At 35.4% G+C, this 25,962-nt stretch overlaps 1 protein-coding gene across 6 annotated transcripts in view; it reads right to left on the reverse strand.

The window, feature by feature from the left end:
• APLF (aprataxin and PNKP like factor) overlaps nt 1-25,962 on the reverse strand; it is a 108,387-nt gene that overhangs the window by 22,081 nt on the left and 60,344 nt on the right. For 4 of the 6 annotated variants that reach the window (XM_055241842.2, XM_055241843.2, XM_063616836.1 and 1 more), the window contains exons 7-8: nt 19,586-19,941; nt 10,950-11,075 (exon numbers count right to left, since the gene is read on the reverse strand). In XM_055241842.2, the coding sequence (XP_055097817.1) occupies nt 10,950-11,075; nt 19,586-19,941 (482 nt within the window). Of the gene's footprint in view, nt 1-1,767; nt 3,641-7,266; nt 9,411-10,949; nt 11,076-19,585; nt 19,942-25,962 lie in introns of those variants that run through there. The other 2 variants (XM_063616838.1, XM_063616837.1) reach the window with 2 other exon arrangements.

Genomic DNA, 25,962 nt, shown 5'->3' on the forward strand with positions numbered 1-25,962 from the left:
AAAATAACTGAAAATTTTTATGTATGTGTAATTAACAGTAAATATAACAAAGAACAAATTTATTATTATGAAAATGAATGCACATTAAATGAAAAAGAAAAACAAAACCACAGAAGACATTCCAGTAAATTTTGTCAAGCCTACATGAATATAATTGATGTTGTTACTGTAATTTCTAAATGAAGTTTAAAAAAATTATAGCAAAGTCTTATATAAAACTGTGTAGCAAGTGATTAATATTTAAGATACTTTTTTTTTCCAAGATCATATTCTTATGTACAATTAAAGCATGGAAATGATGTAAGCATGGAAAATGATGATAAGTTACTTTCTATATATGCAGAACCTATAAAAATGGATTAAGGTGCTATCAACTTTGACTATTTTTTTTTTTCAGACGGAATCTCATTCTGTCACCCAGGCTGGAGTGCAGTGGTGTGATCTCAGCTCCCTATAACCTCTGCCTCCCGGGTTCAAGTGATTCTCCTGCCTCAGCCTCCCTAGTAGCTGGGACTACAGGTGTGCATCACCACACCAACTAATTTTTGTGTTTTTAGTAGAGACGGGGTTTCACCATGTTGGACAGGTTGGTCTTGAACTCCTGACCTCAGGTGATCCGCCCACCTCGGCCACCACAGTGCTGGGATTACAGGTGTGAGCCACCACGTCCAGCCAACTTTGAGTATTCTTAACTACAAATAGATTGATAGCATCACATGACTGATTCTGAAAATCTTAACTACCTGATAACTAGAGGTCTCCTTATGAAGATCCATTTTTGCTTCACGAAATATATTCTGGATTTATACTAAACAACACACATTCTTATTTTTTGTTAAGTGGTTTCTAAAAATCATTATCTTGCAGCTTGAAGTGTACATCTGCAGATATAGTCAGCCCTCATAGCTGGATTCAGCATCTGCAGATTCAACCAACTGCAGATTGAAAATGTAGTTAGGCCTACAATGATTGCATCCTTACTGAACATGTATAGACTTTTGTTTCTTGTCATAGTTCCCTAAACAGTACAGTACAATAACGATTTACATAGTATTTACATTTTATTAGGTATTTTAAGGAATCTAGAGATGATTTAAAGTGCATGGAAGGATGTGTGTAGGATATATGCAAATACTATACTATTGTACATAAGGGACTTGAGCATCCCCAGATTTTGGTATGCCCTGGGGTCCTGGAACCAATCCCCCACAGATACCAAAGACAGATTGTACTTTCTGTCAATTAAGGTAACATTACAACAACATGGAACACTTTTCAAAACTAAAAGAGGAACTAGCAAAAAATTTTAGATCATATCAGGATCAGCAAATAAAAAATTATTGATTTATTCAACATCACATATATGTCTTGAGAAAATGGAATTGTGCTTGTGGTAAAACATTGTGTTGTTTCACACCACACGGGCCATGTTGCAGATTCAATATTACACTGAGAGCACTTATAGTTGATAACTGACACACCTCTTAAGGCATTCCCTCTCAGAAGACATTATAATTTAAAAAAATAGGACACTAGCTTCTGAAAGACATCAAGACACCAACATTTTCATCTGCATGACACATGGCAGCCTAAGGTTTTGTAATCCAAGGCAAGGTACATGAGTGTGACTTTACATTCTTACACCAAGTTGGTTGAAAATAGACTCCATTCCTATCAGTGTGTTTATATTCTCAGATAAGTGCTTACTTCAACAAGTAAGAACAGGAATACACACTGCATTAAATCCTATTATTCATCAGAGGAACTGAATGAGTCAGAGGTAGGAACAGCAATCACTGGACATTAAGTATCCAATGTTCTAATTCAGACAAGTGCCTTAAACTAATGAAATCCATTAAACTGAGTGAGTCTTATGATAAACAGCAGTGGACAGCACAAAAAGAATAAATTCGTTGACAGGCAAGATACTTCTTTTTTATTAATTTTTTTTATTTCCATAACTTACTGGGGAACAGGTGGTATTTGGTTACATGAGTAGGTTCTTTAGTGGTGATTTGTGAGATTTTGGTGCACCCATCACCCAAGCAGTATACACTGCACCTAATTTGTGGTCTTTTATCCCTCACACCCTTCCCACTTTCTCCTCGAGTTCCCAAAGCCCATTGTGTCTTTCTTTCTTATGCCTTTGCATCCTCATAGCTTAGCTCCCACATATGAGTGAGAACATAATATGTTTGCTTTTCCATTCCTGAGATACTTCACTTAGAATAATAGTTTCCAATCTCATCCAGGTCACTGTGAGTGCTGTTAATTCATTCCTTCTTATGGTTGAGTAATAGTCCATCATACTTTCTTTACATTCTTCATCCATTCGTTTATTGATGCGAATTTGGGTTGGTTTTCCACGTTTTTGCCATTGCAAATTGTGCTGCTATAAACATGTGTGTGCAAGTATCTTTTTCATATGATGACTTCATTTCCTCTGGGTAGATACCCAGTAGTGGGATTGCTGGATCAAATGACAGTTCTACTTTTAGTTCTTTAAGGAATCTCCACACTGTTTTCCATAGTGGTTGTACTAGTTTACACCACCAGCAGTGTAGAAGTGTTCCCTGTTCACCACATCCACACCAACATCTATTATTTTTTCATTTTTTGATTATGGCCATTCTTGCAGGCATAAGGTGGTACTGCATTGTGGTTTTGATTAGGATTTTGATTAGCATTTCTCTGATCATTAGCATTTTGATTAGCATTTCCCTGATCATTAGTGATATTGCACATTTTTTCATGTTTGTTGGCCATTTATATATCCTATTTTGATAATTGTCTATTCATGTCCTTAGCCTACTTTTTGATGGGATTGTTTTTTCTTGCTAATTTGTTTGAATTCGTTGTAGATTCTGGATATTAGTCCTTGTCAGATGTACAAATTGTGAAGATTTTCACGCACTCTGTGGGTTGTCTGTTCACTCTGCTGACTGTTGCTTTTGCTGTGTAAAAGCTCTTTAGTTTAATTAAGTCCCAGCTATTTATCTTTGTTTTTATTGCACTTGCTTTTAGGTTCTTGGTTATGAAATCTCTGCCTAAGCCAATGTCTAGAAGGGTTTTTCCAGTGTTGTCTTCTATAATTTTCATAGTTTCTGGTCTTAGATTTAAGTCCTTGATCCATCTTGAGTTGACTTTTGTACAAGGTGAGAGATGAGGGTCCAGTTTAATTTTCCTACATGTGGCTTGCCAATTATTCATGCACCATTTGTTGAATAGGGTATCCTTTCCCTACTTTATGTTTTTGTTTGCTTTGTTGAAGATCAGTTGGCTGTAAGTATTAGGGGTTTTTTTCTGGGTTCTCTATTCTATTCCATTGGTGTATGTGCCTATCTTTATGCCAGTACCATGCTGTTTTGGTGACTATGGCCTTATTGTATAGTCTGAAATCAGGTAATGTGATGCCTCCAGATTTGCTCTTTTTGCTTAGTCTTGTTTTGGTTCCATATGAATTTTAGGATTTTCTTTTTTCTAAAACCCTAAAGATTCCTCCAGAAAGCTCCTAGAACTGATAAAAGAATTCACCAAAGTTTCCAGATACAAAATCAATGTACACAAATCAGTAGCTCTTCTATACACCAACAGCAACCACGCTGAGAATCAAATCAAGAACTCAACCCTATTACAATGGCTGCAAAAAAAAAAAAAAACCTTAGGAATATACCTAACCAAGGAGGTGAAAGACCTCTACAAGGAAAACTACAAAACACTGCTGAAAGAAATCATAGATGACACAAACAAATGGAAACACATCCCATGTTCATGGATAGGTAGAATCAATATTGTAAAAATGATCACACTGTCAAAGTAATCCACAAATTCAACTCAATTCCCATCAGGCAAGATACTTCAAATGACAACACCAATTAGTTCTTTCAAATTACTATTTTTTCATGTTGAATTTAATTTTGTTAGATTTAAAAAGTATAACAAGTCATAGAAAATGTTAACAATGCCTGCTGTATAAGTAGTACAAGTAAAATTTAATAATTACAGATCCTTTTCTAAAGACCAACCTGCTATATTAGCAGGGCTGTGGAAATCTTTGTTTTTACTATGGTATACATTTACATATATGATCCATATCTTATTTTTTCTCATTTTACTTATGGGATGGAATGGCTACAAATGAAATATATACCCATATACATATGGTTTTTATGTTTACATACTTGCTCTACAGTGATAAAACTTTGACCCTATAAGACAACACTTCGAAATACAATATACTACCATATAAATGTAGGCATTGACATGTAGTATAACAGTAAGATTATCTAACATGGCATACAACATCTGAGATCACCTAGGTATATGAAAAAGAGAAACTGACTTGCATACATTCCAGTGATTAAAAGGTAGGACTGGGAATCAAAATAATAATAACAAAATAAGAAATCAACCTAGCATTACACTTAAGAGAATAATTGTTTTTACTTCAGAATAATTCTTACACTGTTTTGTAAAGGCAAATTTTTAAAGATAAAAAAGCAAGTAAACATGTTGTAGCTCACGAATTTCATCTCTCTTCCAAATATGTCATCTGACATGGAAAACAGGCTTATCAAAATTCTACTTTGGGAATACATATCTTTCCATTTTTCTAAATATAATAATTTATTGCTGATTTTGATGGTTTATTTTATGATCTGTGGAACTTCAATGTTTTTTCTGTGGTTCCAGGAAAAATCTAGCATGAATATGCATGAAAACTCAACTTTAAAGCAAACTAAACTAGTACATTTTATAATTCTGATACACTAGGCATATTCTCTAGCACTAAACAGTATATAGCTAATAAAAATAATATACCTCACAAATATACTCTCAAAAATAATACACTCTCACAAATCAAGATTTTTTAAAGAGTAAACTGATTATAATATAACTAAACTAAACACTGGTTTAGTTTCAGGAATGAAACAAAATAAATCTATTAGGTATGTTTTTTGCTCAATAATGATCATGTGACAACAGTTTGTAAGGATTTCTATTATTTTGCTGACCTGGAAAATTTATGATTTCTTCAAAGTACCTATCTAGAGAGTTTTTTAAAACTCCAAAATACTACTTTGACATTTGGCTGAAAAGACAACCCCTCAGTGATACTTTGGAAAGCCATGACTACCAGTCGTGGAGTCAGGCAATGCCATGGAGAAATTCTGGTCTCGAGGAGGGAAGAGATTTGGTTTTATCTCACTAGCTTTGGGGTCTTACACAACTCATTTAATCTTTCTTAGTTTACATCCCTTACTTCTAAAACAGTAGGCAGAGTAATCAATCATATCTAACATTCCCTAAAAGTCTCTCTGAACTGTAATTAAAATTAACAAGAGAAAAAAATATAAGTTTTTATCTGCAGCCAGAATCAGGACACAAAGCAGTTCAATAGATGAAGAAAGTACCATATCTATATGTAAACATCTACACATATCTACAGACATGAAAGTTTTTATTAGTACATGTAAGCTAATTGGTTTTGGAGTTGTTTCTCTTGACTAGCCCATTCTCTGACCTATTTTAAAAAGACTGATGACAAGAAGACAGCAATTTTTGACATTAATATCCTAAGCAAGGCTTTGTATTTTGTTTTTATTCTTCTGAAGAATAGGCATTATTTTTATTTTACTTCTGAAAAGAATGTAGGACCTCATGGTAGGAGAATACTCTTTTTAACAATTAGGAAAAAAAGCCTGATAGGCTGTAAAAATCACTTTTACGACAGAATTGTGAGAGCAATGAAAATTTTAGATTATCTAAAATTCCAGAGATTTAATAATGACAGTCCTTCCTTTGTAAGCTGACAATCACAGGCTGCTTTCTTCCCTGAAGACATTTGTCAATTCTTGGTATTGGTTAAGGATAAGATTTAAACCAAGTGGAGAAACTATTCAAAGAAACAGCTCTCATAGAGTTGTCATGACCATCTGGAAAGAAATGGAGCCCCAAACACAAAGCTGATTTTTCCCAAGAAATATTTGTTGAGTTCCCTGAGAGGTGTGAGAGGCTGAGGGTCTGGGTCTAAAATTTCAAAAACGCAACATGAAATATCCAGCTCAAGTTATGTTTCAGAGAGACAAAGTCCCACTGGAGGGAAGGTATCTACAACAAACATAACTAGCCTCCCCTCAAGAAATGAACCAAAATTTAAGATGCTGAGGTGGGCAGATCACTTGAGATCAGAAGTTCGAGACCAGCCTGGCCAACACGGTGAAACCCCGTCTCTACTAAAAATACAAAAATTAGCCGGGCATGGTGGTCGTTGCCTATAATCCCAGCTACTCAGGAGGCTGAGGCAGAAGAATTGCCTGAACCTGGGAGGCGGAGATTGCAGAGAGCCAAGATTGCTCCACTGCACTCCAGCCTAGACAAGAGAGTAAAACTCCATCTCAAAAAAAATGTAAATGGACTAAGTACTCCACCTAAAAAGCAGAGACTATCAGACTAGATTAAAAATAAAAACCAATGAAGCAACTATATGCTCTCTATAAAAGACATGTTTTAAATATAAGAACACAAGTTGAAACTAAAAGGATTAAAAAAAGATATTACAGAAACACTAACCACATAACCTTGGGTAGTTATATTATATTAGACAAAACAAGGATTCCACTTTCAATAATGACAGAGTAGATTATATCAGACCAACACTCCGACAGGTAATAATTACACTCTGGAAAAAATATTAAAAACAATAATCGGAAGGCAGTGGATAGCTACCAAAAGCAAGCAGAAACTGGAGTGTCAACATGTGGAAGAAAGATACAGCTCTGAGTAAATTTCCCACTTTTATGGCTTTTTCACTGAGGACAAATTTACAGCTGGAGTACTAAGAAAAACTGACAGAATTAAGTGGAGAAATAGACAAACCTACAATCATAGTGAAGGTTTTAATATTCCTCTCTCAGTAACTAGTAGAACAACCACAGGAAAAAAAACCAACTAGCAAATATATAAAAAAATCTGAACAACACTATAACCATTTGACCAAATCGACATTTATAAAACTTTACTTCCAGCAACTAGAGAATACACATGTAAGTGCACACCATATGTTCAATAAAAGTCACCCATATGCTGGGCCAAAACAAATCTCAATAAATTCCCAAAGATTTAATTTCCAAAGTGTGTGCTGTATAACCACATGGAATTAAATTATAAATCAATAATGACAATTATAATAGATACTAGAGCAATTCTCAAACATCTGTAAATATCAAAGTAGACTTCAGGTAAAAACATTTTAGAGACTAAGAGGGAAATAATATTCAAAGGACCAGGCAACTTTCACAATTTTTAGAACTGATATCTGATCAATCCTCTAGTTCAAACTATAAATTATTAGGAAATACAGGAGAATGTGATTAATGACATCCTGAAAATACAATCAACACAATGCAAATGATGGAATCCTCTTTAGAGCAAATGATTAGCTTTCTTCAACAAATATATAGCAAGGAAAAAATGAAGAGAAATCTATTGATTAAATAAAGAGACATGGCCGTCTTTTGCCATATAGAACTTAAGCAGATCCTGATTCAGATAAACTGTTAAAAAAAAATGACACTATAGGGAAACGTAGCTACTTGACAGGATACTGAATAATATTAAAGATTTATTTAATGACAGTGTTGTGGTAGGTTTTTAGAGCATATTTTTAGAGATACACCCTAAGATACTCATAGATAAAATGGGATGAAAAGATACGGGGTTAGGTATTTGCTTCAAAATAATACAGGGATGGGGTAGCAAGTGGTTTGGGGGTAGATGAAACAATATTGGTTATGAGTCGATAACTGCACAAACTAGGTGGTGGATTTCACTAAAACTTATCCTACATTCTCTCCACTTGTGTTTATGGATAAAATTCTCCATTACAAAAGTTTTTTTTTTTTTTTTTTTAACAAATGAAAAGGCATATCACCACAGTGCCATGAGTTATATATGACATGAGCTATGAAACGTGGCTTTGTTCTAAAAATATTAATAAATATATACAAGTATGTTTGTTCTACAAGTACATCTCAACACTGTTTCATCAACACTTGGCATTTGATGATTCTTTGGAAAAGAATTTGTTGAATGAATAAATAGGAGAAAACAGTTACTTCAAGGTTATATGTTTATACGTGTGTGTAATGTCCCTGATTACTAATGACACTGAGTACTTTTTCATATGTGTTTAATATTTGGATTTCCTTTTGGGCAAAAAGGCTATGTATGTTACTAAGCAAAAAGCAATAGCAATTTAAAATATGTTTTCATGTGTTCTAGATATATGTTACTCTCAATTATGTGGGTTGCAAATATATTTTTTCTTACTCTGTGCTTTGTTTTTATTCTCTTAATGTTGTGTACTGATGGATTAAAAACACCTTACTTTTAATGTAGTCAAATAATTAAATGTTTTCCATTTTAATTATTTTTTGTTTCTTGTTTTAGAAAATAATCCCTGCTCTGAGATCATGAAACAATTCCCTCATATTTATTTTTAAAGCTATATTATTTTGTTTTTTACATTTAGTCTTGTGAGTCATCTGAAATTCAGTTTTTGACTATGGTGTGATATAAGGGTCAAATTTTATTTTTTCTTCAGCTGAATATCTACTTATTCCCTTATAATTAATTAGAAAAAATTCATTTTTCTCAATACCTGCAATGTCTCTTTTCATAAATATGTCACCTTACATGTATAAGTCTATTTGGAAGTACCATTCTGTTCTGGTCATTACTTTATCTTTGTGCCCACACCACACTGCTTTAGTAAGTATAAAGTATAACAAATCCTGCCACCTATTCTTCATTATGTATGACTGTCATGGCTATTTTTATCCTCTGTAATCCATATACATTTTAGAATCACATTATAAATTTCTTTATAAAAGCTAATATGATTTTGAATCAGTTTGTATACAAATCCATTTGAGGAAAACTGGTATTTTGACACTATTGAATAATTCAATCATGAGCATTCTGATCTTCATAATTATTTAGGTCTTTCTGAAAAACATTTTCTCATTTTACATTTAAAGTTTTATAGTTTTCTTCATAGAGGTTTCTACACTTTTTAGATTTATTCCTAAGGACTCTTTACTTTTTGATATTATAATCTTGAAAAAATTTTATTTTCTTACTGGTTAATGTCGGAATATAGAAATACAATTGGTTTTGTATACTGATTTTTGTATCCAATAAACATCGTAAGCACTAACTAAATTTATAACTCATCAGTAGGTCGCTTTGTATTTACTGCATATACAATAATACCATCTGTTAACACAAAGTTTTATTTCTTCCTTTGCAATCCTTATCCATTTTCCTTTTCTTGTCTTAGTATACTGTCTTGCATCTCCACATAATGATGAACTGAAGTGGTAATAACAGCCATTCTTGTCTCATTTCTGATTTCAGAAAGGAAATTTTTAATATTTTACTTTAAGTATAATATTTGCTATAAATTTTTTGTAGATATTCTTTTTGATATTAAAGAAGTTCCCTTCTATTCTTACTTTATAACAAGTTTTTTTTCATAAATGAATGCTGATTTTGGTTTGTCAGGTTTTTTCTTTCCAATCATCTATGGAGATGGCATTTCTACTTATTCTGATGACATGGTAAATGAATTTATTTTTTAATATTAAAACATGCATTCCTTAGATAGACCCCATTTGGTCATATTATATTCTCCTTTTTATTTATCACTTGATTCTCATAACTTTTCTCCCCTCAGGATATTTACAGCTATGTTCAAAAGTAAGCTTATACTGTAATTTTTCATTCTTGTATTATTCTTGCTGGGTTTTGGTATCAAGCTTGTGCTGGTCTCACACCATGAATTGGGAAATACACCCTCTTTTACTTTCTTTGGAGTAGTTAGTGTAAAAATGAAGTGTTTCTTCTTCAAATATTTGTTAGAACCTGCCATTAAAACCAAACAGATCTATCATTTCTTTGGTGGAAAGCTTTAAATTATGTATTCAATTTCTCTTATATTAACTCAATTTTTGATTTTTTTCTTGTATCTGTTTCTTAAAGTTGTATTTTTCTAGGAATTTGTTAATTTCTCCAAAAATTTTCAAGTTTATTGGTAAAGTTGATTATAATGAACACTTACCTTTCAAAAAAAGTGTAAGTCATTTTCCTTTCTGGTCCCAGAAACTTACTTTGCCTTCTCATTTAAAACCACAATCATAGAAATAGAAACAACTTCAAATAGCCCAGTAGATTCAGCAATCTGTATTTAAAATTATCTAAGAAAGATGGCTGTCTGGAATTGAAGCTCTCTAAAGCTGAAATCACTAATTCTTTCTTTGGTAGTTTTTTCCATTTCAAGTTCACTCATTTATTAAGCAAGGTTGCAAGATACAAAGATGAGAGTCCTTGCTGTCAAGATATTTGCTGCCTGTAGGAAGAGATGTTCTGATAAAGAAACAAACATAATCTCATGCGATAAATCCTACTCTGTGCATGATACAGACAAGGACAAGATGCCATGAAAACTGAGAGGAGAAGTATTCTTACTCTTCTTTTAGGATTGGACTTTCTGTGTTGGCAAGAATAGTGGAGTAGTAAAAGTTGAGGAAGCAGAGGGATGCAGAGATAACGTCCCAAATGGATTTATATGTCACACCTAGGACATATAGAGTGAATTAAGTGTATGTTGGGGTAGAATCAATAGCTTTTAAGTGATCTAATTTGCATTATAGAAAGTTGGAAATAAGCAAAAATTTCAGGCACTCGTAGATTTGTAACTTCAGTAATTTAGAATTGGCTAAAAGAAATACAATCCTACCTATTACCAATATAAAAACCTGTAATGTACAGAAGTTTAAAAATGAAAATTAAAAGGCTTGAGATAACAAGCTGCTGTCAGTTTCTCCTAGATAAGTAACAGAGATAAGAAAGAAAAGGAGTACAGCCAAACATTTCAGTTTCTATACCTATAACAGGATGGTCCATAGGGACATTCAGGCTGTTCATCAGTCTCATCTTGGTCCACGATTTGTACACCTCCATAATCACTATCACCAGGGTGGCTAAAATGTTGAAAATGAACAGGATTCTTCCTAAGAGGGCGACAAATATACTGTCAGAAAAAATATATAGGATATTCTAGATTTTCAGTGGATATAGCAGGAAACCAGGCAATCCACATCTGACTATCCCTGAACATAAACCAACATGCTACATTGATGACATAAGCACAGATTACATCAACGTGCTAAATTGATGACATAAAGTTGATGACATCAACTCAGTACAGGACTCTCACAGTAACATAATATATTTCTGGTGTCATGTGATAAGCCATGAATATCAATAGACAACTTGCAAACATTACTATATATATGACACATATGTATGTAAGCATATAACATAAATATAAACATATATGGCTTTTCAAAACTTTTAATAAAATGAACACATATATTGTCCCCTCTGCTAAGATAAAAAACAGAACATTTCCAACATCCTAGAACAGTCCCATGTGCCCTCTTCCAATCACTAAATCCATTTAGTACCCAAAGGTAACTATCCTAACTTCTAAAAGTGTTTTTCAAACTTTTCGGTCTCAACACTCTTTTACACTAAAAAAAAGATGAAAACCCCAGAGAGCTTTTGTTTATATAGGATATTTACCCTATTAGAAATTATAAATGAGAAATTGAAAAAGTGTGTTTATTGACTTAAATAGAACAGTAATAAACCCTTTACATACTATCATAATAACTTGTCTTAACATAAATAATTATTAACTTCCAAGAAAAAATTATTGTTCAATACTATGGAAATTTCTTTAATCTCTACTTTAGAGGAGGCATTTGGCTTCTCATGCCTGCTTCTGCATTCAATCATTAACAACAACACATAACTTGTGGCCTCTGGGAAACTCCACTGTACACTTGTGAGAGAGTGAATGACAGTAAAAAAAAGGCATTCACAAAAAGTCACAATATTATTATGAAAATACTTTTGGGTCGGGTGTGGTGGCTCACACCTGTAATCCTAGCACTTTGGGAGGCCGAGGCGGGCAGATCACTTGAAGTCAGGAGTTCAAGACCAGCCTGGCCAACATGGTGAAACCCCATCTCTACTAAAAATACAACTAGCCCGGCTTGGTGGCGCATGTCTGTAATCCCAGCTACTCAGGAGGCTGAGGCAGGAGAACTGCTTGAACCCAGGAGGTAGAGGTTGCAGTGAGCCAAGATTGTACCACTGCACTCCATCCTAGGTGACAGAGCAAGACTCTATCTCAAAAAAAAAAAAAAAAGAAAATACAATTGACTTAACAGATTTCTTAAAAGTGTTATGGGGACATCCAGGGATCTCTGGATCATACTTTAAGAAGTGATATTATAAAACAACAGACCAGTATTGTCTGCCTTTGAACTTAAATGAAAATATATACTAGTATGTACTTCTTCGAACCAGCCCTTTTATGTTTATATGATTAATTCATGTTGTTACATGTAGCAGTAAGTACATTTTCAATACCATGTAGTAATAGCATCATCCATTTGATGATGGTATTATAATTTATCCATTTTACTACTGATAAATTTTTGGGTTCATTTCAGGTATTGACTTCTATAAGTAATACTGCAATGAGCATTCTAGTATAAGCCTTTTGATGTACATCTATATGCATTTTCCTGGGGATATAGTTAAGAATGGTCACAGGGTATGTATATGCTCAGGTTTGATAAATATTGCCAAATTTCCAAAATGACTGTATTAATGTTCACTCCCAGTAGAAGGTTATTAGAGTTCCAGTTTTTCAACAACCTCACCAACATTTAGCACTGTTAGGTGTTTTTGTTTTGTTTTTTTTCATGTGGCAGTATTTATAGCAGAGATTGGCAAACTATGAACAGCAGGCCAAATCTGGCCCACTGCTTTTTTTAAACTGTGCTAAGAATATATATGTAACATAAAATTAACCATCTTAACAATTTCTACATGCACAGTTCAGTAATGTTAAGTATATTCACATTATTGTGCAACTAATCCCTAGAATTTTTTCATCTTGCAAAACTGAAAACTCTATACCCATTAAACAACAACTTCCCAGCTCCTCCTCTCCTCCCCTGGAATCCACCATTCTGATTTCTGTTTCTCCCCACAGCCACTGGTAACTGCCATTCTAATTTCTGTTTTTATGAATCTAACTACTCTAGATACCTCCTACAAGTAGAATTATGAAGTATTTATCTTTTTGTGACTGGTTTATTTCACTTAGCATAATGTCCTCAAGGTTCATACACATAGGAGCATGTGTCAGAATTTCCCTTCCTTTTAAGGCTGAATAATATTCCATTGTATGTATATACCAAATTTTCTTTATTCCTTCAATAATTGATGGACATGTGGGTTCCTTCTACCTCCTGGGTATTGTGAATATAGTGCTGCTATGAACTCTTGGAGATTCTGCTTTCAATGTTTATGGATATGTACCCAAAAGTGGAATTGCTATATCATATGGTAATTCTATTTTTAATTTTTTGAGGAACTACCATACTGTTTCCCACAGTGGCTACACCAATTTACATTCCCACCAACAATGCACAGATGTTCCAGTTTTTCCACATCCCCATCAACAATTGTTACTTGTGTTTCATTTTGCTTTTGAAAGTAGCCACCCTAATAGGTGTGAGGTGATATCTCAATGTGGTTATGGTCTGCATTTCCCTAATGTTTAGTGATGCTGAGCATCTTTTAATATGCTTGTTGGTCATTTGTATATTATCTTTAGAGAAATATCTATTTAAGTTCTTTCCCCAATTTCAAATTGGGTAGTTTGTTTTTTGGTTGTTTAGTTATAGTTCTTTATGTATTCTAGACATTAATCCTTATCAGACATATAATTTGCAAATATTTTATCCCATTCCATAGGTTGTCATTTCACTCTGTGTTGATTTTGTCCTTTCATGTACAGAAGTTTTTAACTTTAAAAAGTCCAATTTTTCCATTTTTGCTTTTGTTTTCTGTGCTTTGGTGTCATAGCCAAGAAATCTTTGTCAAATCCAATGTCATGAAGCTTCTCCCCCATTTTCTTCTAAGAGTCTTATAGTTTTAGATGTTTATAGTTTCATATGTTTAGACTATTTGATCCATTTTAAGTTACATTTTGAAAACAGGTGTAAGGCAAGCATCCAACTTCATTCTTTTGCATGTGAATATGCAGTTTTCTGAGCACTCTTTGTTGAAAAAAAATCTGTCTTTTCCTCTTTGATTTGTCTTGAGACCATTGTTGAAAATTATTTAACCATATATATGAGGATTTATTTACAGGCTCTCTAGTCTATTCCATTTGTCTATATGTCTATCTTATGCCAGTACCACACTGTTTGGATTACTGTGGCTTTGTAATACATTTTAAAATCAGGAAGTGTGAGACCTCCAACTTTGATCATCTTTAAGACTGTTTTGGCTACTTGAGATCCCTTGAGATTCTACACGATTTTAGAATAATTTTTTCTATTTCTGCAAAAAAAAAAAAATAGGATTTTGATAGAGATTGCATTAAATCTGTAGATCACCTTGAATAGTATTAACATCTTCACTGTCTGTGCTGTCTGTGGCTGCTTGCAAACTATGACAGCATAATTAAGCAGTGGCAACAAAGACTGTCTGGCCCAAGAAGCCAAAAATATTTACTGTCTGGCACTTTTAAAAGTTTGACAACCACTGGGCCGGGCGCGGTGGCTCACGCTTGTAATCCCAGCACTTTGGGAGGCCGAGGCGGGCGGATCACAAGGTCAGGAGATCGAGACCACGGTGAAACCCCGTCTCTACTAAAAAAAATACAAAAAAATTAGCCGGGCGTGGTGGCGGGCGCCTGTAGTCCCAGCTACTCGGAGAGGCTGAGACAGGAGAATGGCGTGAACCCGGGAGGCGGAGCTTGCAGTGAGCCGAGACTGCGCCACTGCACTCCAGCCTGGGTGACAGAGCGAGACTCCGTCTCCAAAAAAAAAAAAAAAAAAAAAAGTTTGACAACCACTGATCTGTAGTATTATCTTTTAAAATGTGTTTCCCTAAATGACTAACAAGCATTAAACCTTTCTTGTGTGCTTATTGGCCATTTCACTATTCTCTTGTCTGCAGTGCCTTTTGCTCATTTTTTTTTCTTAACTGAGTTGTCATTTTCTTATTGGTTGCTAGTTATTTATTTTTGATACAGTTCTTTGACATATGTATAACAAATATCCTCATCTACTTTGTGCCTTACCTTGTCACCCTTCTAATATTATATTTAAATATAACATAAAGGGTAATTTTAATTTTAATTTTGTCCAACTGATCAACTGGATAACATGATTATGATTCATTTTATAACATGCTTAAGAAATCTTTGCGCAATGTCATGAATATATTCCATGTTATCCTCTGTTTACTTTATATGTTTTACAAAAATCTATCTGAGATTTATTTTGTGATAGGTATAAGGCATGAGTTAAGATTCATTATCTTTTCATATGAATATCCAATTACCAAACACCACTCATTGAAAGTTAATGCTTAACCCACAGATCGTCAGTGGTACCTTTGTCATAAATACAGACATATAGGTTTGGTTTTGAACTCTTTAATCTTTTGCACTGATTTATCTATCCTTGCACCAATATTAAACTGCATTATATATGGTAGCTTTATGATAAGGCTTTCTATCTGGTCGTGTAAGTCTTTCAGGTTTGCCCTTGAAGATTGTATTCAGAGTTCTAGGTCCTTTGCTATTCCTCTATAAAGTCAGCTTGTCAACTTATACACATAGACACACACACACACACACACACACACGCATGCACATACACGCACCCTACTGGGATTTTGATAGAGATTGCTTTAAACTTATAGAGCGATTTTGAGGAAACGTATATCTTTACAATATTGATTCTTGCAATTCATATACCCTTCCTCCCCATTAATTAAAGTCTCATTTAATTTTACCATAATGTTACCAAATATGTCTTTCAGATCTTTTGTTAGATTTAGTCCTAGGTGTTTAAGGTTTTGGTACTATTGTAAATGTTCCCATTTTAATTTTTCTAATATTTATTATTAGGATATAGAAATATGTTTTTTAATGTTCATTTTGAATTGAATGACTATGCTAACTTCATTTATTAATTGAGATTATCTTAAGATTATTCTGAATTTTCTCTTATTCCATGCTCATGGATAGGAGGAATCCATATCATGAAAATGGCCATACTGCCCAAAGTAATTTATAGATTCAATTACTCCCATCAAGCTACCATTGACTTTCTTCACAGAATTAGAAAAAACTACTTTAAATTTCATATGGAACCAAAAAACAGCCTGCATAGCCAAGAATCTAAGCAAAGGAACGACACTGGAGGCATCATGCTACCTGACTTCAAACTATACTACAAGGCTACAGTAACCAAAACAGCATGGTACTGGTACCAAAACAGATACACAGACCAATGAAACAGAACAGAGACCTCAGAAATAACGCCACACATCTACAACCATCTGATCTCTGACAAACCTGACAAAAACAAGCAATGGGGAAAGGATTCCCTATTTAATAAATGGTGTTGGGAAAACTGGCTAGCCATATGCAGAAAACTGAAACTGGACCCCTTCCTTATACCGTATAGAAAAATTAACCCAAGATGGATTAAAGACTTAAAACCATAAAAACCCTAGATGAAAATCTAGGCGATACCATTCAAGACATAGGCATGGGCAAAGACTTCGTGACTAAAATACCAAAAGCAATGGCAACAAAAGCCAAAATTGACAAATGGGATCTAAATAAACTAAAGAGCTTCTGCATGCAAAAGAAACTATCATCAGAGTGAACAGGCAACCTACAGAATGGGAGAAAATTTTTGCAATCTTTGGATCTGACAAAGGGCTAATATCCAGAATCCACAAGGAACTTAAACAAATTTACAAGAAAAAAAGAAAAAAAACACAACCCCATCAAAAGGATGTGAATAGATACTTCTCAAAAGAAGACATTTATGTGGCCAAGAAACTTGAAAAAAAAGTTCATCATCACTGGTCATTAGAGAAATGCAAATCAAAACCACAATGAGATACCATCTCATGCCAGTTAGAATGGCAATCATTAAAAAGTCAGGAAACAGCAGATGCTGGAGAAGATGTGGAGAAATAGGAATGCCTTCACATTGTTGGTGGGAATGTAAATTAGTTCAACCATTGTGGAAGATAGTGTGGCAATTCCACAAGGATCTAGAACCAGAAATATCACTTGACCCAGCAATCCCATTACTGGGTATATACCTAAAGGATTATAAATCATTCTACTATAAAGACACGTGCTAATGTATGTTTATGGCAGCACTATTCACAATAGCAAAGACTTGGAACCAACCCAAATGCCCATCAATGATATACTGGATAAAGAAAATGTGGCACATATATACCATGGAATACTATGCAGCCATAAAAAACAAGTTCATGTCCTTTGCAGGGACATGGATGAAGCTGGAAACCATCATTCTCAGCCAACTAACACAGGAACAGGAAACCAAACACTGCATGTTCTCACTCAGAAGTGGGAGTTGAACAATGAGAACACATGGACACAGGGAGGGGAACATCACATACTGGTGCCTGTCGGGGGGTGGGGGCAAGGGGAGGGATAGCATTAGCAGAAATACCTAATGCATGTGGGGCTTAAAACCTAGATGATGGGTTGATGGGTGCAGAAAACCATGGCACATGTATACCTATATAACAAACCTGCACGTTCTGCACATGTTTCCCAGAACTCAGAGTATAATAAGAAAAAGATTCTGAATTTTCAAAATTATACAATCATGTCACCTGTAAATAATTACAGTTTCATTTTTTCCTTTCTACTCTACATTAGTTATTTCTTTTTCTTGCCTTAGTGTACTGGCTATGATCTCTACTGCAATGCTGAATAGGAGTGGTGATAGCAGACATAACTGGTTAGTTCCCAACATCATGGGAGAAACTCTAATATTTCACCATTAAGTATGAAATTACTGTTGGCTTCTGTAGATATTCTTGAACTGAAGAAGTCTTTTCTAGTCTTATATAATTAAGAATTTTTTTCATAAATGGGATGATGAATTTTATCAAATGACTTTTCTCTATTGAAATGACCATTATGAATTTTCTCTTTTAAATTGTGTTATGAACTGAATTGTTCCCCACCTCCCAAAATTCATATGTTGAAGCCCTAATTTCCAGTGTGACTAATTTGGAGATAGGGCCTTTAAAAAGATGATTAATGTTAAATGAGGTCATAAGGGTGGGGCCCTAACATAACATAACTGGTGTCCTTACAAGATGTGGAAAAGAGACCAGGAAGGTACATGTACAGAGAACAGGCTATGTGAGGACACAGTGAGAAAGTGGCAGTCTGCAAGCCAAGAAAAGAGGTCTCAGGAGAAAACAAACTTGCTGACACCATGATCTAGGACTTCCAGCCTCCAGAACTGTGGGAAAATACATTTCTGTTGTTTAAGCACCCAATCTGGTATTTTGTTATGGCAGCCCTGGCAAGCTAATACAATCTAAGGTAACAGAATGTATATATACTTCTATTCTGCAAGTTTTTACATTATGGCCCAGATGTGGAACTAAAGCCATCACATATATACAAAAATGTTTCAAAAAGCATAAATCAGAACTATTCAAATTTAAAAATATGAGTTATTCAAGTGCTAAAATGGCAATACATTTTAAAGGGAATATGAATGTGAAATTAACAGAATATGTTAAAATATACTATTGCAACAAGGATATCTATCTTCTAGAAAATCCTGCTATAGGCTTTTAAGATACAGTGGGGGGAACTGAATGTTTTATATGTATACATGCTGACTAGTGTCTTATTGACACAGAAGACAAACTACTGGAAAGGATTGCTAGGATATTTGGTTTGGCAAGTTGGAATGGCAAGAAATCTTTCTGAAATAGGGTTATGTAATTATAAACTTGTTACTATAAACACTATGGATGAAAGTATAGCCTAAAACTAAGAGATTATAATTTGAATTCTCAAAATAAGAAATTACAGCACATAGGGCAGTGTAAATAAATGAAGCAAGTACAGGAGCAACCCATCAATCCAGGATTATTATATTCAGTTGTTTTACAGGGTACCATGATGATTCAAAGCACCATTAGAAAAATACAAAGAAAAATGCACAAGTATAAATAAGACACCTAAATACGACCTAATTATAGTTATACATACACAACAACTATTTAGGAAGCCATCTCTCTAATAGTTAAGAAAAGACTAAATAACAGGTATTTAGATCTGGGGGATTCAGTTTTCATGTCTGGATTCCCCAGTATTCAGATCCTCACATTAGTCAGCATGTCTATATATAAAACATTTAATTCTCCCACTGCATCTTAAAAGCCTTAAAAGGATTTTCTAGAAAATATATTGAGGAAGTACAAACAGTGGAAACACGATAAAGCCCCTAACCTTTAGGCCAGTGGGTTTTATTAGGTTTTTAATATACTGTAGCATGTATCCACATAGCTACACGCTATCAAAATAACGGAATTAAATGCTACTGTAATTTCATTTTACCTATAGCAGTTTGCCCCATACATGCAGGATGTCCTCTTGACCCTGTTTCCTTCAGAACCTTGTAGAACTGAATCAGTCACCTTTGCATGCAAAGTTTCAGGACTGGAGGGATTAGAGCTGGACTCAGAATGAGACCCTTGAGACTCATCCTGAAATGACTCGCCCTGGGCACTTGAACAATTTTCAGAACAGCTCATTGCCTTATCTTCTTTATGTGGTGTTCTTTTAGTGGCAATTTTATGCTTAGAAACTTTACCAAGTTCCTCTATTGGAAGTCTGTTTCTCTGTGCATTAGTCTTAATATTATTCATCTCTGTGTTACTTAATATGATTGCAGAAAATGATTGTGGCATTTCCTGTAAAGCAAATATGAAAAACATCAGAAATAAATGAAACATTTTTTAAAAGATATGAGCATAACAGCACAAAACTACAAGATTCATGAAAATGTAAACTTAAAACTTCAAGATTCACATTTTAAAGTTATTAAATGCCACTATTTTCTATGTGCTTAGTTTAATAACTTAAAACTTTTTTAGTCATTAGAAAATAAATTTGGCCAGGCACGGTGGCTCATGCCTGTAATCCCAATACTTTGGGAGGCTGAGGCGGGTGGATCACCTGAGGTCAGGAATTTGAGACCAGCCTGGCCAACATGGTGAAACCCTGTCTTTACTAAAAAATACAAAAAATGAGTTGAGTGTGGTGGTGGGTGCCTGTAATTCCAGCTATTTGGGAGGCTGAGGCAGGAGAATCGCTTGAACCTCAGAGGCAGAGGTTGCAGTGAGCTGAGATTGCACCATTGCACTCCAGCCTGGGCAACAAGAACAAGACTCCATCTCAAAAAAAAAAAAAAAAAAAAAAAAAAGTTGTATCAAACCTTTACAATCATGTCAAACATTCAGTGAAAACTAACCAGAAAATACAAATACAATATAAGAGAAGACATTTGCTTTCATTTGAATCTTTAACATCTCTTAAATGTCACTGTTCAACAATGTGTCATGTTCTTAACATGCACAGTCCTTATAATTTCTTTCTTTCTTTCTTTCTTTTTTTTTTTTTTTTTGAGATGGAGTCTTGCTCTTTCCCCCAGCCTGGAGGGCGGTGGCACAATCTCTGCTCACTGCAACCCCCGCCTCCCAGGTTCAAGTGATTCTCCCACCTCAGCCTCCCGAGTAGCTGGGATTACAGGTGCACACTACCATGCCCAGCTAATTTTTGTATTTTTAGTAGAGACGGAGTTTCACTATGTTGGCCAAGCTGGTCTCGAACTCCTGACCTCAGGTGATCTGCCTGCCCTGGCTTCTCAAAGTGTTGGGATTACAGGAGTGAGCCACCATGCCTAGACCCTTATAATTTCTTATTAGCCACTGCAATACTTTATTTCTGCCCTCTAAATGTAATCATGATTTTACCATAGCTGAATGACAAAACTGTTTTGCCCCCACAGAAAATTTTGCATAAAGCTATGTTCTGACCAACTTGGAAAAAGATAGGATTCCTTTAAATTTGTCTTAATAAAGTTTTGAGTTTAACCAAACTGAAGGTGCTCTGAACCAAATAAATACTCTCATTAGCACTGCAGAAACTTTATAATTTGTACTTACCACCAGCACAAACAATAAGCCTGGTCTTATTCTGTTAAAAATGACCTCTTAATTACTTATACTTCCTGTGGAGTAGAAACAATGCTCAGATACTCCCCAGTTCTCCTGGTAACCATTTCTAGGATGTGATAACAACATACCAGATACACATCAATGCTTGCTTCCACTTATAACTAAAGACTCGTGGATGCCGCATGCCATCTGAAAAAAAGCTGGTTTTACATGACCTAATATTCAATAACTTAAATTTATTAAGAAGATATTTCATTTTTTAAGAAACAGTACATTAAAATGCTACCCAAACTGACTAAATGCCTTGAAAAAAGGAACCTAGATCTTATCATGGTTCTTGTATAGTAACAGATAACCTATGGGGAAAGCAATCCTTTGGCTATCTCTTGGAGCTGACCCTCACTGACAACATTCATGTCATGACTCTCTAAAACATATGCACTTTGCTCCCAGGCTGCACAAGTACACCCCAATCTCAAACCCCCAACTCCAGTACTGGCCTGTACCAGCAACTGGAACTCTCGAGTGAGAATTGGGCAATCGTAACCCACCTCCCTGGTTGGCAGTCCCCCCTGGGTCAGTTCTCCCCAGTTTTCTTTTTCCTTGTTCAGGTAGCAGTGCAGTAGATCAGCAAATCCACTGGCTAACAGATGTTCAATAAAATGTATCTCTTGTTCCTGCTGGCATTTCCAAGCTCCACAAGTAATTATCTTAGAATGCCCCTCTTCTCTTGATTTTAGAAAAGGAAGAAATAATTTCCCCCATAAACACTGCACTTCCCTTAACCTTAAAACCTTTTGGCCTCTCAATTCCCTTTCTATCAAGCCTAGGGGGTTGGGATGGCAATCGCTTTTCATACCTTTCATAAAGGGAAAGGGCTGGTTCTTACTGCTGAGGGCCCCTTAACATGGGATACTTTATTAGTACTTCTATTCCCAGCTTTGAGCCTTAGCAGCAGTTCTGGGACAAGGAAACAATCCCACTCAATATCTTATCACATTAAAAAAAAAAGAGCACAGCTAGGGAAGTGGTTAAATAAATTAATTATATTCTTACTATGAAACACTATGCAGACATTAAAATAATAATGACACATCTAAAGATGTTTTTTAACTAAACAAGAACAATATCCATACTGTGGTGCCATTTAGCTTTTTAAAAATTCCTTATATACCTCTGTGTGCATTCACTTGTGTAAATCCAAATGAAAAGAGTTAGAAGGATACAAACCCAAAAATTAGTAAGGCAATGAGATCGAAGGATGAGGCAAATGGAGGTTTTCATTATTTACTTCAAATGATTCTGATACTTCCATTTTTGACAATAAGCATCTATTATGTTGTCATTTAAAAATAAATAAACCAATGAAAATGAAATATAAGAAATAAAATCCATAGTATCATATTTCAACTCCATCTACTTCCATGAATTAGAGAAGAGTTTGTTTTATTTTTAAATTCTCATAAGGAGTAGGTTTAACATGTTAATTTATTCTAAAAGAGAAAGAAACGTTAAAGTCCCAAATATCAATACTATGGACCAGGGGTTCTCAAATATATTTTAAGAGGCACAAAAGCTGGAAATCATAATGCTCTTTATGGAACTCCATGAAATATTGATTTATACTACACCCTTGGCATTCAAGAATTTAACATTCATGGTTTAAATTATTTATAAATGACCCCAAAATCCATTACATGCAGTAATTTGTAAGTTTGCTGAGGCACAAATTTGCACTGTGCCAATTACAAAGCTCAGGAGCTACAGTAAGTCACTGAACTGACGAGTGAGGGAACAGGAAAGATGGAAGGTGCTCTGTACTTGGAAGAAGCAGGAGAAAGGCAGAGAGCTCTATATTTCCTAAGCATCCCACATTGCTTATTTCTTACATTAGATGAAAATGGGCAGGATTAAATGTGGAAGGCTGGCGACTCATGATAGAGTGACCAAATCCCCTACAATGTAAATATACATGTTAGAGACCTGAGGGACAGAAAAGCATGGAGCTGGTAGAGGGTGACCTGGGTGTTTGGAGGTGGTGGGAATGTATTATTCAGGCTATTAAAATAGCTGGTTAACTTCTCAAACAAGCCCTTCCCCTGCCTCTCAACCATCTGAGTGTTAATGTACTAGAAGGGACAAGATAAAGAACTTCCACCTAGAACAATTTCAATCAAGTAATTTATTGCTGTTTCCAAACTGCTCCTGGCAAGAATGTCTGTGGTGAAAAATTACCTTAGAAGTCCTGCCTCAATCCCATTAACACTGACTAATGCTAAAGACTAAAAACTCCTAACCTCTAGCCCCAACTTCACTCCTGAGCTTCAAACTCATATAGCTAGACATTTCTTTCTCAATGTTCTATGCTCCTCAAACTCTAAATGTCAAAACTGACATTCTGCCTCTGTGTTCTCTGCCATGGTTTCTGCCAACATATTTCATCTATTCATGCTAGCCAGAAATTTAGAAGCCTTTTACTCCTTCTTGCCCTCTCTCCCCAGATCCAAGCAAGAAGTCCTACAATTTTATTCCTGAATACTTTTATAATCCAATACTTCTTACCATCCGTAAAGTCACTGCCCCAGTTTAGATTCTCTATTTCTTTACTGTGTTAATGCCACAATCTCTTCCCTTACCTCCAAGTCTTTTATCTTGTTCTTTTCCAATCTCTCCTCTGGTGAGCTGCCAGGATTACCTCTGTGACTGAAAACATTTCAAGGGCCCCTCTCTGTGAACTGGTCACACTGCTGTCTTCACCCTTATCTCACACTGCCATCTCTCTAAGACCTGGTAACTTGCTCTGACCAAAAGAATTCAGCAAAAATTACAATTCCAGTTCTAGGCCTTAAAAGATCTAACAGCTTTGACATCACTCTCTTGGGGCCCAGCTGTCAGGTGAAGATGCTCAGTCTAGGCTACTTCATGGTAGGGAGAGGGAGGTGGGCCCAGCCAGCCCCCAGCCATTCTGTCAACCTTTGCTGAGGCACCATTCACATGACTAAAGCTATCACAGATGCTTCATCTTCAGCTGAGTTCTCAGCTGAATGAAGCCCAGCTGACACCAGTCATATGACACATGTCATAAAAGAATTGCCCAGCTGACCCCAGCCAACCCACACAATTATAAGACAGAATATAATCATAATCACTGACATAATCATGTTGTGTTAAGCCACTAAGAGTTGGGGTAGCTTGTTTCACAGCAATAGACAGCTAAAACACTTTACCATACTATTTTCGCTTACGTTGTTTCAGTTAGGCTTCCTTCTGTCATTTACGAGAGTTCTCATTAGATTATAATATAATATAGATTATAAAGGAAATACATTGTCTTAATCTGTTTTGTAGCTGCGATAACAGAATATCACAAACTGGGAAATTTATAAAGAACAGAAATTTATTATCTCACAGTTTTGGGGTCTGGGAAGTCCAAGATCAAGGCACCAGCATCTGGTGTGAGGCTCCTTACTGCATTCTTACATGAGGGAAAGTGGAAGGGCATGAGAGGATGAATGCTGTGCCCTTACATGGCAGAAGAGTGAAAGAGTGTAAACTCACTTCTACAAGCCAAGCCCCCGAACTTTTTTTTAGAGATGAGGTCTCCTTATGTCACCCAGGCTGGCCTTAAACTCCTGGGCTTAAGCAATCCCCCTGCTTCAGCCTCCCAAGTAGCTGGGACTACAGGTACATGTCACCGCATCCAGCTTCACAAGCCCTTTTTATAGCAGCATTATCCATTCATGAGCACGGAGCCCTCATAACCTAAACAGCCTCCCATTAGGCCCACCTCCCAATACTGTTGCTCTGAGGATTAAGTTTCAACATAAATCTTTAGAAGAGATAAAAACACTCAAACCATGGCAACCATCCTTTTCACTAAAGTTAATCAATTCAAGTACCCTCATTTTCACATCTAAATTAGAAAGTCACATAACTGGGAAGGAGTTGTAGAAAGACATACAAGAACTGGTGAAAAATATAGACTATTTCTGACAACTGTCTTATGAAGAGAAGTTACTAGAGTCACAAAACTCTTTACATAGTCTAATACATATGTTAGAAAATTTCATCATACCTAAAATGAAAATACCTACATTTGAAGCCAAGGTTTCTAACAATGTGACCTTGGGCCTTAGTTTCCTCTGAGGTGTTCAATGATGATACAACGGTAGGTCTCAATTTTGAAGGGACACTAAAATTGGGAAAGTTTAAGATATGACTGATGCACAGGCTCCAAACACCAAATGAATCAGAATCTCAGAAACAAGGTCTAGTTTGGCAAAAGTGATTTTTGTCCCTTCTCTCCACTGCTTCTCTCACTTTTCCCAAAGAGAATGTAATTCTTTCCAAGTACATTGATCCAAATGTAGGCCTGGCCAAACTGTTGTTAGTTTTATATAGCTGGCAACCTCCTGCCATTAGACTAGATAGGTGAGCCCAGCCTCTTGTTTTCTCTCTCACCTGCTCTGCACTATAGCTATCCCTTTAGGACTAGCTGTTCTAAAGGTTCAGTGTTCAGACTCAAACTGGGCAGGGATGGAGGGTGGGGTTTGGAAAGTCTCTGCTGGGATTTTCAGTCTAAGTCATATTCTCTGGCTCAGCTTTATCAGAGATCCCTGCATAAAGGATCATGAAAATTGAAGCCTTATTTTTCCTGTGCTAGAAGAAGTAAATCTTCCTTACAAAGAAGGGAAGGAAAAGCAACTGGCCAAATAGAACTTGTGCATTCCTCGGACCTGGTTGTAATACTCCCTT

Source organism: Symphalangus syndactylus, chromosome 14, assembly GCF_028878055.3.
Source record: "Symphalangus syndactylus isolate Jambi chromosome 14, NHGRI_mSymSyn1-v2.1_pri, whole genome shotgun sequence".
Lineage (NCBI taxonomy): Eukaryota > Metazoa > Chordata > Mammalia > Primates > Hylobatidae > Symphalangus > Symphalangus syndactylus.